Source organism: Indicator indicator, chromosome 10 (assembly GCF_027791375.1).
Source record: "Indicator indicator isolate 239-I01 chromosome 10, UM_Iind_1.1, whole genome shotgun sequence".
Taxonomy (NCBI): Eukaryota; Metazoa; Chordata; class Aves; order Piciformes; family Indicatoridae; genus Indicator; species Indicator indicator.
In genome coordinates this window covers 33,629,203-33,642,271 of record NC_072019.1, presented here as the reverse complement: position 1 = coordinate 33,642,271, position 13,069 = coordinate 33,629,203, and the positions used below count along the sequence as shown (strand labels likewise).

General features: G+C 48.0%; 1 protein-coding gene across 1 annotated transcript in view; it reads right to left on the bottom strand.

Moving 5' to 3' along the window:
* Positions 1-9,890: 9,890 nt before the first annotated feature.
* Positions 9,891-13,069, bottom strand: part of SNX7 (sorting nexin 7) — a 66,267-nt gene continuing 63,088 nt past the window's right edge. Inside the window, exon 9 of the mRNA XM_054384035.1 lies at positions 9,891-10,132. Within this exon, the coding sequence (XP_054240010.1) occupies positions 10,052-10,132 (81 nt within the window). The 3' untranslated portion in view covers positions 9,891-10,051. The remainder of the gene's footprint in view (positions 10,133-13,069) is intronic.

Below are 13,069 nucleotides of genomic sequence, written 5' to 3'. Positions count from 1 at the left end.
CAAGGAATGCATTGTTTACAGGACATAAGTCAAGCAATGCATTGTTTACAGGACATAAGGCAAGAATGCATTGTTTACAGGACATAAGGCAAGCAATGCATTGTTTACAGGACATAAGGCAAGAATGCATTGTTTACAGGACATAAGTCAAGCAATGCATTGTTTACAGGACATAAGGCAAGCAATGCATTGTGTAGAGAACATAAGGCAAGCAATGCATTGTGTACAGGTTATAAAGCAAGCAATGCATTGTTTACAGGTTATAAAGCAAGCAATGCATTGTTTACAGGTCCTAAGGTAAGCAATGCATTTTGTACAGTTCATAAGGCAAGCAATGCATTGTTTACAGGACATAAGGCAAGCAATGCATTGTTTACAGTTCATAAGGCAAGCAATGCATTGTTTACAGGACATAAGGCAAGCAATGCATTGTGTAGAGGACATAAGGCAAGCAATGCATTGTGTACAGGTCATAAAGCAAGCAATGCATTGTTTTCAGGTCATAAGGCAAGCAATGCATTGTTTACAGGACATAAAGAAAGCAATGCATTGTTTACAGGACATAAGGCAAGCAATGCATTCTTTACAGGTCATAAGGCAAGCAATGCATTGTTTACAGGACTTAAGGCAAGCAATGCAATTTTTACAGGACATAAGGCAAGCAATGCATTGTTTATAGGACATAAGGTAAGCAATGCATTGTTTACAGGTAATAAGGCAAGCAATGCATTGTTTACAGGTCCTAAGGAAAGCAATGCATTGTGTACAGGTCATAAGGTAAGCAATGCAGTGTTTACAGGACATAAGGCAAACAATGCATTGTTTACAGGACATAAGGCAAGCAATGCATTGTTTACAGGACATAAGGCAAGCAATGCATTGTTTACAGGTCATAAGGAAAGCAATGCATTGTTTACAGGTCATAAGGCAAGCAATGCATTGTTTACAGGGCATAATGCAAGCAATGCATTGTTTACAGACGTAAAGGAGAGTAATGCATTGTTTACAGGACATAAGTCAAGCAATGCATTGTTTACAGGACATAAGGCAAGCAATGCATTGTTTACAGACCCTAAGGCAAGCAATGCATTGTTTACAGGACATAAAGAAAGCAATGCATTGTTTACAGGACATAAGGCAAGCAATGCATTCTTTACAGGTCATAAGGCAAGCAATGCATTGTTTACAGGACTTAAGGCAAGCAATGCAATTTTTACAGGACATAAGGTAAGCAATGATTTGTTTACAGGACATAAGGCAAGGAATGCATTGTTTACAGGTTATAAGGGTTGCTCACAGTCACATCCTTCCAGGATGCAAAATCCTCCAGGGATGAAGCTTCCTTCACCTCCCTGGGCAACCTGTTCTAGTGTCTCACCACCCTCATGGGGAGGAATTTCTTCCTAATATCCAATCTGAATCTATGCATTTCTAGTTTTGCTCCATTCTCCCCAGTCCTACCACTTTCTGACACCCTAAAAAGTCCCTCCCCAGCTTTCTTGTAGCCCCCTTCATATACTGGAAGACCACAAGAAGTTCTCCTCATTGCCTTCTCTTCTCCAGACTGAACAACCCCAACTCTCTCAGTCTGTCTCCATAGCAGAGCAGCTCCAGCCTTCTGCTCATCTCGTGGCCCTTCTCTGGACACCTTCCAGCACCTCCAGATGCTTTTTGTAAGAGAAGCTCCAGAACTGGACACAGCACTCCAGGTGTGGTCTCAGCAGAGTGGAGCAGAGGGGGAGAATCCCCTCCCTGGCCCTGCTGGCCACACTTCTCTTGCTGCAGCCCAGGCTCTGCTTGGCTTTTTGGGCTGCAAGTGCTCACTGCTGGCTCCTGTTGAGCTTCTCATCCCCCAGCACCCCCAAGGCCTTTTTTCAGGGCTGCTCTCCAGCCAGTCCCTGTCCAACCTATATCAGTGCTTGGGATTGCCCTGACCCAGCTGCAGGACCTTGCACTTGGTCTTGTTGAACCTCATGATGTTGGCTTGTGCTCACCTCTGCAGCCTGTCCAGGTCCCTCTGGATGGATCCCTTCTTTCTAGTGTGTCAGCAGCACCACACAGCTTGGTGTCATTGGTGACCTTGCTGAGGGAGCCTCAATGCCTTTGTCCATGTCACCAACAAAGACGTTGAACTAGTCTGGTCCCAGGACTGATCCCTGAGGCACTCCTCTTGTCACTGGCCTCCATGTGGCCATGGTTGCAGTGACAGCCCCTCTTTGGGTGGAGCCATCAAGCCAGTTCTTTACCCACTGAATGGTCCATCCATCAAACCGAGACTGCACCAGCTTGGAGACCAGGATGTGGTGCAGGACAGTGTCGAAGGCTTTGCTCAGGTCCAGGTAAATGATGTCAGTTGCTTGGCCTTCACCTATTAATGTTGTGACCTTGTCATAGAAGGCCACCAGGTTTGTCAGGCATTGTCAGGTTTGTCTTGGAATCACCTCCACTTTATGATCAAGACTCAGGCCATGATGACCAAAGCTTGCAGCCTCCCAAACTGTGCAGTCACAGCTCTGTGGGGAGCAGCTGGTTGTGCTTAGCCAGGAGATGGGATCTGTACACTGAACTCAGAGCAACAGGAGGCCTCTTTGCTTTCTTTTGAATATTTATTTGCCTTGTGGTTTCCAAGTACTGTCCATAAATTCAGAATGCTGTCATGAGCCCTTTGAAACTATTTGACCAGTAACCTGCCAAGGGCCCCATCTTGGACACTGGAGAGAAAGGGTGTCCCTGCAGAGCATGGGGTGGGTGCACCAAGAACACACACTTGGTCACATTGTCTCCTGCTGCTCAAGGAGGTTGATAATCTGTGCCAGCTCTGTGGTGATTATCTAGCTAGGAAGCTGCAGGTGCAGTTTGAATTGTTGGGATTGTTTAGCCTGGAGAAGAGGAGGCTCAGGGGAGACCTTATTGCTGTCTACAACTACTTGAAAGGAGGTTGTATCCAGGTGGGAGTTGGTCTCTTCTCCCAGGCAACCAGCAGCAGAACAAGATGACACAGTCTCAAGCTGTGCCAGGGGAAGTTTACGCTCAAGGTGAAGAGAAAGTTCTTCCCAGAATGAGTAATTGGCCATTGGAATGTGCTGCCCAGGGAGGTGGTGGAATCACCATCCCTGGAAGTGCTCAAAAAAAGCTTGGACGTGTCACTTGGAGCCATGGTTTATTTGTCAGGAAGTATTAGGTAATAGGTTGGACTTGATGATCTGTGAGGTCTTTTCCAATCTGTTTGATTCTGTGATTCTTTCACAATAAAACACTATTGTTATAAAAAGATCTCACACAGATTTGAGACCAAAATCTACTCAGAGCTAGATAGGAAACTGTCTGCCTCTTAGAGCTGTTGTTTCATGCTCCCTGCCAACAGACACAGGAGAACATTGCACCATTTTTACCCTGGTTTCTTTCCTTGAAGATCAGATTTGCCTTCAAAGTGTGTAATTAATTTCAGCCTGCAAATCTGCAGAAGGAAGCTGAGGCCTCCAGACAGAAGCTCTTAGCTGTGAGCAGCTGGAAGCTGAATTCCTCGTCAGACTTCTGCTACTTCAGAAATTATTTAAAGTGGTTGGGCTCTAGCAAGCTGCAGAGAGCTATCTGAAAATAGCACAAAGAAAATCCAGTGAGAACAGGCAGACTGATTGTGAGTAATTGAATAGTCTAAGCACTTCCTAAGCACTGGCCTAAGGAAGGTGAGACTTCATGAAAGAAAAAGCTTTGGAAATATGTCTAAATACACAACAGACTCCCTAGAGATTGTAACTTTCAAAAGTACTTGCACAACACACAGAAAATTAAAAAAAAAAAAAAACCCACCTGATTGCACTTAGCAATAAACCTTGGTTTTGCAGGATGATGGTGCTGCCAGGAACACAGAAAAACAACAACCTGGTCACATGCAGAGCTCTCCATAGAATCAGAGAATTGTTAGGGTTGGAAGGGACCTCAAGGATCATCCAGTTCCAACCCCCCTGCCATGGGCAGGGACACCTCACACCACAGCAGGTTGCTCACAGCCACATCCAGCCTGGCTGCAAAAACCTCCAGGGATGAGGCTTCCACCACCTCCCTGGGCAACCTGTGCCAGTGTCTCACCACCCTCATGCTGAAAACCTTCTTCCTAACATCCAATCTGAATCTCCCCATTTCTAGTTTTGCTCCATCCCCCCCAGTCCTGTCGCTCCCTGACACCCTCAAAAGTCCCTCCCCAGCTTTCTTGTAGCCCCCTTCAGATACTGGAAGGCCACAAGAAGGTCTCCTCAGAGCCTTCTCTTCTCCAGACTGAACAACCCCAACTCTCTCAGTCTATCCTCATAGCAGAGCAGCTCCAGCCCTCTGCTCATTCTCATGGCCCTTCTCTGGACACTTTCCAGCACCTCCAGATCTTTCCTGTAATAGAAGCTCCAGAACTGGACCCAGAGCTCCAGGTGGGGTCTCAGCAGAGTGGAGCAGAGGGGGAGAATCCCCTCCCTGGCCCTGCTGGCCACACTTCTCTTGCTGCAGCCCAGGCTCTGCTTGGCTCTCTGGGCTGCAAGTGCTCACTGCTGGCTCCTGTTGAGCTTCTCATCCCCCAGCACCCCCAAGGTCTTTTCTTCAGGGCTGCTCTCCAGCCAGTCCCTGTCCAGCCTGGATTTGTGCTTGGGGTTGCCTCGACCCAGCTGCAGGACCTTGCACTTGGTCTTGTTGAACCTCATGAGGTTGGCTTGGACTCACCTCTGCAGCCTGTCCAGGTCCCTCTGGATGGATCCCTTCCTTCCAGTGTGTCAGCAGCACCACACAGCTTGGTGTCATTGGTGACCTTGCTGAGGGAGCCTCAATGCCACTGCCCATGTCACCAACAAAGATGTTGAACAAGCCTGGTCCCAGCACTGATCCCTGAGGCAGTCCACTTGTCACTGGCCTCCACTTGGCCATGGTCCCAATGACAGCCACTCTCTGGGTGCAGCCATCAAGCTTTATCCACTGAATGGATTCCCCCTCTTTCCCCCTATAAGATATGGCCCAGCTAAGGAGGAAATGAGTTTTAAAATAAATCATGACAATAATGAGCCACAGCCCATGTTTTTGAGAAGGACATAAAAATCTCTGGTGGTGCTTCTGGTTTCCAAGTGCCTCAGAGAGCAGCTTAGTACTCCCTCAGAACAAAGAGGTAAAATCAATGCCCCCCACACGGGCATTCCCCATCTCAGCAGCCAGGGATTCTATTTTCCTCAAGGAGCCTACATCAGAGGCACAGGATGTAATTTTTGGTTCCACTTAAACAGTCCCTAGGGACTGGAAGAAAGGAAACATCACAGTCATTGTTAAAAGGGTAGAAAGGAGGACTCTGTGAATCACCAACCTGTCAGCCTCAGCTCTGTGCCTGGGAAGATGGTGGAGCAGATCCTCCTAGATGTCAGGCTGGACAGGAGCAGGCAGTGTGAGCTTGCAGCACTGAAGGCAAATCACATCCTGGGCTGCATCCAAAGATGTGCTGCCAGCAGATCCAGAGAGGGGATTCTGCCACTGTGCTCTGCTCTGCTGAGACCACCTGGAGTACTGTGTACAGCTCTGGAGGCTTCAGTATAGGAAGGACATGGACCTGATGGAGAGGGTCCAGAGGAGGGCCATAAAAATGACCAGAGGGTTGGAGCACCTCTGCTATGAGGACAGGCTGAGGGAGATGGGGGTGTTCAGCCTGGAGCAAAGAAGGCTCCAGGGGGACCTAATAGCAGCCTGCCAGTACCTGAAGGGGGCTACAGGAAGGATGGAGAGAGACTGTTTGCAAAGGCCTGCAGGGACAGGATGAGGGACAATGGCTTCAAACTAGAGCAGAGCAGATTGAGATTGGAACAAGTTCTGCACCATGAGGGTGGTGGAACACTGGAACAGGTTGCCCAGGGAGGTGGTTGAGGCTCCTTCCCTGAAAATATTCGAGGTGAGGCTGGACAGGGCTGTGGGCAGCCTGATCTAGTTGAGGATGTACCTGCTGAGTGCAGAGGGGGTTGGACTGGATGAGCTTTGGAGGTCCCTTCCAGCCCACTCAGGCCATTCTGTGGTCCTGTGATTCATATTCTTCCTGGTAAGCCTATTAGAGCTCCATTTCTTGAACTGTTTCTTATGTGGTATTGAGGGAGTTAGCACTGTCTGTCTTGTTGGAATCCTGTTTGTAGGACCATACAGAACTGGGAGATGAGGAGCTAAAATTAGCAGGCAAAATTGAGTATTAATGAATGCAAATTAATGCTCACTGGGGAAAAGCCAATTCTCCTCTCTCTCTCTCTATGTATATATATATATATATATATATATATATATACACACACACACTGATGGAAGTTAAATTATTTAGTAACTTTCCAAATACCTCTTAGTGGCCAGTTCTGTGGAATGACACTCCAGCATTCCAGGGTACTTTTTAAAATGAGCTGGGAATTGCTAAGAGAGCCAGAGCAGGACCATAGAATCCAGCACAGGTCACACAGGAACACATCCAGACAGGGCTGCAAAGGCTCCAGAGAAGGAGACTCCACAACCTCTCTGAGGAGCCTGTTCCAGTGCTCTATGACCCTTACAGGCAAGAAGTTCCTCCTCATGTTGAGGTGGAGCCTCCTGTGCTGTATTTATATCCACTGCCCCTTGTCCTATCACAGGGTACAACTGAGCAGCACCTGTCCCCCCCCTTTTGTCCCCCAGCACTCAGATATTGATAGACATTGATCAGATCCCCTCTCAGCCTTCTCTTCTCTTCTCCAGACTGCACAGCCCCAGGGCTCTCAGCCTTTCCTCATCCAGCATTGCTCCAGTCCCTTCATCATCCTTGTAGCCCTCCCTTGGACTCTCTCCAGCAGATCCCTGTCCCTCTTGAACTGGGGAGCCCAGAACTGGATGCAATATTCCAGGCATGGCCTCACCATGGCAGAGTAGAGGGGGAGGAGAACCTCCCTGGCTCTGCTGGACACACTCCTCTCAATGCACCCCAGGACCCCATTGGCCTTCTTGGCCCCCAGGGCACATTGCTGTCCCATGCAGAACTTGTTGTCCACCAGCACTCCCAGGTCCTTCTCCACAGGGCTGCTCTCCAGCAGATCCCCTCCCAACTTGTCCTGCTGCAGTTTATTCTTCCTGCCCAGGTGCAGGACTCTGCACTTCTCCTTGTTGAACCTCATGAGGTTCCTCTGTGCCCAGCTCTCAGTCTGTGTGGGTCTTGCTGAATGGCCTCACAGTGAACTGCCTGAGGTGGGAGCTGCACAATTCCTGTGACACTTCTGAAGCATTCAACTGGGAAAAAAAAAAAAAAGGCTTGAACTTTCATTGATAGTTCATGTGTGCAGCAGGAAGGCAGTCTTCTCTGAACTGCTGAAAAGGCCATGGTGTCACTTGCAGATCAAAGCCACCTATCCAGGTTGGACAGGTCCACAGCCACCCACATGCTGCTGTGTGCTCAGAAACAGAGCCCCTGCAGCCATTAGGTGACTGCCAAGAGCAAGCTCACACAATACCAACACAAAAAGGGAATGTCACAGCTGAAGCCCTGCTGTTCTGCAAGGCTAGAACCATGGTTAGGCTGTTCCTGAAATTTTCTTTCCATATTCATGCTGGAGCTTGCTTATCTTCACTACCAGGGAGAACAACTAACACTACAGGCTAGGGGCAGTGTGGCTGGAAAGCTGCTGGCAGAAAGGGACCTGGGGGTGCTCATGGACAAGCAGCTGAAGAGGAGCCAGCAGTGTGCCCAGGTGGCCAAGAAAGCCAAAGGCATCCTGGCTGGGATCAGAAATGCTGTGTCCAGCAGGAGCAGGGAGGGGATTGTCCCCTGGGACTCAGCTCTGCTGAGGCCACACCTCGAGTGTTGTGTCCAGTTTAGGACACCTCAATACAAGAGATGTGGAGGTGCTGGAGCCAGGGCAGAGGAGGGCAAGGAAGCTGGGAAGGGCCTGGAGAACAAATTTACAGCCACTTCACTCTTAGCAGACATTTCTAGTGAATGACTTCATATGCAGAAGTCATTCATTAAATATGTAAAACATACCTTCATTAAAAATGCAGATTTAATCATATTACAGTAAGGAGCCTGGGTCTTGATATTATCATTTAGGGCCTGGAGAATAAATCTTATGAAGAGTGACTGAAGGAGCTGGGGCTGCTTAGTTTGGAGAAGAGGAGGCTGAGGAGAGACCTCCTGGCTCTCTACAGGTATGTCAAAGGAGGTGGTGGAGAGGTTGGTGTTAGTCTCTTCTCACAGGTGATTAACAATAGAACAAGAGGGAACAGCCTCAAGCTGCAGCAGGGCAGGTTTAGACTGGAGAGTAGGAAGAATTTTTTCCTATCAAGAGTTGTCAGGCATTGGAATATGCTACCCAGGGAGGTGGTGGAGTCCCCAAGCCTGGATGTGTTTTGGGGTGGTTTGAATGTGGTGCTTGGGGATCTGGTTTAGGGGTGAGCCTTGTAGAGTAGGGTTGGACTTGGTGATCCTGAGGGGCTTTTCCCACCTGAGTGTTTCTGTGATTCTGTGAAATTCTGTAACTGCAGGAATTACAAGTGCAGACTCAGAGACCTTTTGAGTGGAATAATTCAATGACTGGAACACTGATGGATATTGCATGAGTGAATCAGCCTAATCATTTTAATGCACTACTCTCTTCTCCTTTCTTATCCACTTCTCTTCCACAATGGCTGTCCAAAGAGGGAGGAAATAAGGATAACAGGAGGGTCAGCCATGGGAATAAATGTAAGGTCCTGCAAACCTCAACTGGAAGCTCTTTGTTGGCAGGCTCACAGGATGTCAGGTGTTGGAAGGGACCTCTGGAAGTCATCGAGTCCAACCCCCCTGCCAGAGCAGGACCATAGAATCCAGCACAGGTCACCCAGGAATGCATCCAGAATCAGTGCATCCAGGCTCAGTGCTGTGACTGACACTCTGTCATTGTAGAAGCAGCCTTGTTCATGAGCTGCCAGGTTTTTTCTTTATCTTTTGAGAAATGTGAAACTGAGGATGTTTTGCAGACAGGTAAATACTGCAGACTGAACGAACAGTCCCTTAAAGCAGCAGGGCTCTCACAGAACAGGTTTAGCATCTTTCCATAACCCAACAATCCTAAAGAGCTCCTTGAAAGGCTGTGTTCGTGTAATATTTATCCAGTTCTGGGCTCCCCAGTTCAAGAGGGACAGGGATCTGCTGGAGAGAGTCCAAGGGAGAGCAACCAGGATGCTGAAGGGACTGGAGCACTGCCTGGTGAGGAGAGGCTGAGAGCCCTGGGGCTGTTTAGTCTGGAGAGGAGAAGACTGAGAGGGGATCTGATCAATGTCTATCAATATGTGAGGGGTGGGGGTCAAGAGGGAGGAGACAGCCTCTGCTCAGTTGCACCCTGGGATAGGACAAGGGGCAATGGATATAAACTACAGCACAGGAGGTTCCACCTCAACATGAGGAGGAACTTCTTCACTGTGAGAGTCCCACAGCACTGGAGCAGGCTGCCCAGAGAGGTTGTGGAGTCTCCTTCTCTGGAGACTTTCAAGACCTATCTGGGTGTGTTCCTGTGTGACCTGTGATGGATTCTCTGGTCCTGCTCTGTCAGTGGGGTTGGACTCAATGATCTCCTGAGGTCTTTTCCAACCCCTAACATCCTGTAATAAATGTTAGGTACTTTTACAAGCACAGGAAATGACTCCAACAAGAGTATCTAACAGGCATGCTAAAGTACCGAAGGCTAGTTAAAGACTGGGATAGAGAGTCAAGACAAGCTTTCCTTATTAAACTTTTTATTAAAATGGGGCTATCTTTACATATTTAAAATACTTTCATATCCAAATTATGCCATATTTATGAAAACAATTGTATGCAAACACTTGCATAAAAATATGTAAAATAAGAGCTAAAGCAACAGAAAGCAATAGAGAGCATGTTCCAAAATGTATTTCAGGAGTGAAATACCTGAGTTTCAGCAAGCTGATTTCCTGCATTTCACTGATTCTTTTAACACTTCAATTTAAGAGAGTATCTGACCTCATACAAAGCATTTCTTTGGTTGGGAGAAACTGCATGGAAAAGGCAGAAGAGCTCAAGCAGAGAGATTACTCAAGGCTTATCTTCAGAGTCTTCTTCCACACGAAGATGCACTGCTTGAGATGCGAGGAACGACTCCCATGTAGCAAGGCACTTAAAAGAGAAAAAACACAACACAGATACATATGAGAATAGCACTTAAAAAACCCCAAACACATCACAGAATCACAGAAACACTCAGGTTGGAAAAGCCCCTCAGGATCACCAAGTCCAACCCAGAACCCTCCTCTGCAAGGCTCATCCCTAAACCACATCCCCAAGCACCACATCCAAACCACCTTGAAACACATCCAGGCTTGGGGACTCCACCACCTCCCTGGGCAGCACATTCCAATCCCTGACCACTCTTGCTGGGAATAAATTCTTCCTGTTGTCCAGCCTAAACCTGCCCTGCTGCAGCTTGAGGTTGTTCCCTCTTGTTCTGTCACTAATTGCCTGTGAGGAGAGACCAGCACCAACCTCTCCATAATGTCCTTTCATACAGATGAATATAGTACTTAAAAAAAACCCCCAAAACACACATATGAATGTAGAACTTAACCCCCCCTAAACCATAGATACATATGAATAGAGCATGGAAAAAAAACCCTAAACCACAGATACGTATGAATATAGCATGGAAAAAACCCTAAACCACAGATACAAATGAATATAGCATGGAAAAAACACTAAACCACAGATACATATGAATATAACATGGAAAAAACACCTAAACCACAGATCCATATGAACAGATCAGGCAGATCTGTAAAACTGGCAGCCAGGGAGAAAAGAAAAAGAATTAGCAGAACACAGATGTGTTGTCACAAGCTGCCTCTGTTGGATGATGGTAAGAGCAAAATACAGTTTCATAGGTAGCACACAGAATTGTCAGGGTTGGAAGGGACCTCAAGGACCATCCAGTTCCAACCCCCCCTGCCATGGGCAGGGACACCTCACACTACAGCAGGTTGCTCACAGCCACAGCCAGCCTGGCTGCAAAAACCTCCAGGGATGAGGCTTCCACCACCTCCCTGGGCAACCTCTGCCAGTGTCTCACCACCCTCATGGGGAAGAATTTCTTCCTAACATCCAATCTAGATTTCTACCCATTTCTAGTTTTGCTCCATTCCTGCCAGTCCTGTCACTCCCTGACATCCTCAAAAGTCCCTCCCCAGCTGTCTTGTAGCCCCCTTCAGATACTGGAAGGCCACAAGAAGGTCTCCTCAGAGCCTTCTCTTCTCCAGACTGAACAGCCCCAACTCTCTCAGGCTGTCTCCACAGCAGAGCAGCTCCAGCCCTCTGCTCATTCTCGTGGCCCTTCTCTGGACACCTTCCAGCACACCCAGCACAGTGCTGTGCACAATGCAGCCAACATGCTGAGTGAGCTGTAAAGGTCACTTGTACCCAGTGAGGAGCACACAGTGCAAGCATTGTCATTGTGTGTGCCAGCAGGGGAGATGCTAGCATTAATTATGCTCTTCTTTTATCTCTTTCTTTAGCTACAGGCAAAGACCTCTTCCAAACAGACAGCTGTCAGGCAGATTCCCTTGTCAGCTCTGTGGCTTCTTATTTTATACCAGATTCCCTTTCCAAGTTAAATAAAAAATATTTTCTCTCTAAATACTACTCAGAGAAGTCATTCCCCTCCCTGAGTAATAGAAAAGAAACAGCACCAGGAAGGCAGGGGGTGGGGATTTCTCTCCTTGTGGCAAATGTGTTTTGACTTGTACAAACTGATTTTTGAAGCACCAAGACTCTCAGCAGCAAAATCAGAAAAAATACAATGAAAATCTATTTCCCTCCCCCCCATGCCCCCAATGACTTCAGTTCAGTTTGGCTTAAATGAATGTTGGCAAAGTGGCAAACCATCAGTAATCATAGATGAGTGTGGAGAATCATGGCAAGGCTGGCACTAGGTAACCTCTACTGTGATGATGCTACCAAAGGACCAGGCTACTACTGGCATGAAGTGATCTGAAGGAGGCTACAAGAAAGCTGGGGAGGGAATTCTTAGGGTATCAGGTAGTGACAGGACTGGGGGGAATGGAACAAAGCTGGAAGTGGGGAGATTCAAACTGGATGTAAGGAAGAAGTTCTTCCCCATGAGAGTGGTGAGAGCCTGGAATGGGTTGTCCAGGGAGGTGGTTGAGGCCCCATCCCTGGAGGTGTTTAAGGCCAGGCTGGATGAGGCTCTGGCCAGCCTGCTGTAGTGTGAGGTGTCCCTGGGCATGGCAGGGGGTTGGAACTGGATGATCCTTGTGGTCTCTTCCAACCCTGACTGATTCCATGATTCTATGATTAGAAGAGGGCAGGCAGATTGGTGCAATAATTTTATTGATCGTATTGGGAAAAAAAATCTTGAAATGGAAATGTTGTAATAAAATATCATAGAATCATGGAATCACAGAATAGTCCAGGCCAGAAGGAACCTCCAAAGGTCATCCAGTCCAACCTCCCTGCACTCAGCAGGGACATCCCCAACTAGATCAGGTTGCCCACAGCCCTGTCCAGCCTCACCTTCAATATCTCCAGGGACGGAGCCTCAACCACCTCCCTGGGAAACCTGTTCCAGTGTTCCACTGTCCTCACAGTAAAGAACTTGTTCCTCACATCCAATCTAAATCTGCTCTGCTCTAGTTTGAAGCCATTGTCCCTCATCCTGTCCCTGCAGGCCTTTGCAAACAGTCTCTCTCTAGACTTCAGGTACTAGAAGGTTGCTATTAGGTCCCCCTGGAGCCTTCTCCTCTCCAGGCTGAACACCCCCAGCTCCCTCAGCCTGTCCTCATAGCAGAGCTGCTCCAACCCTCTGGTCATTTTCATGGCCCTCCTCTGAACCTTCTCCATCAGGTCCATGACCTTCCTATATTGAGGGCTCCAGACCTGTACACAGTACTCCAGGTGAGGTCTCACCAGAGCAGAGCAAAGTGGCAGAATCACCTCTCTGGATCTGCTGGCAGCACATCTTTGATGCAGCCCAGGCTGCCACTGGCCTTCAGTGCTGCAAGCTCACACTGCCTGCTCCTGTCCAGCTTCTCATCCATCAGCATC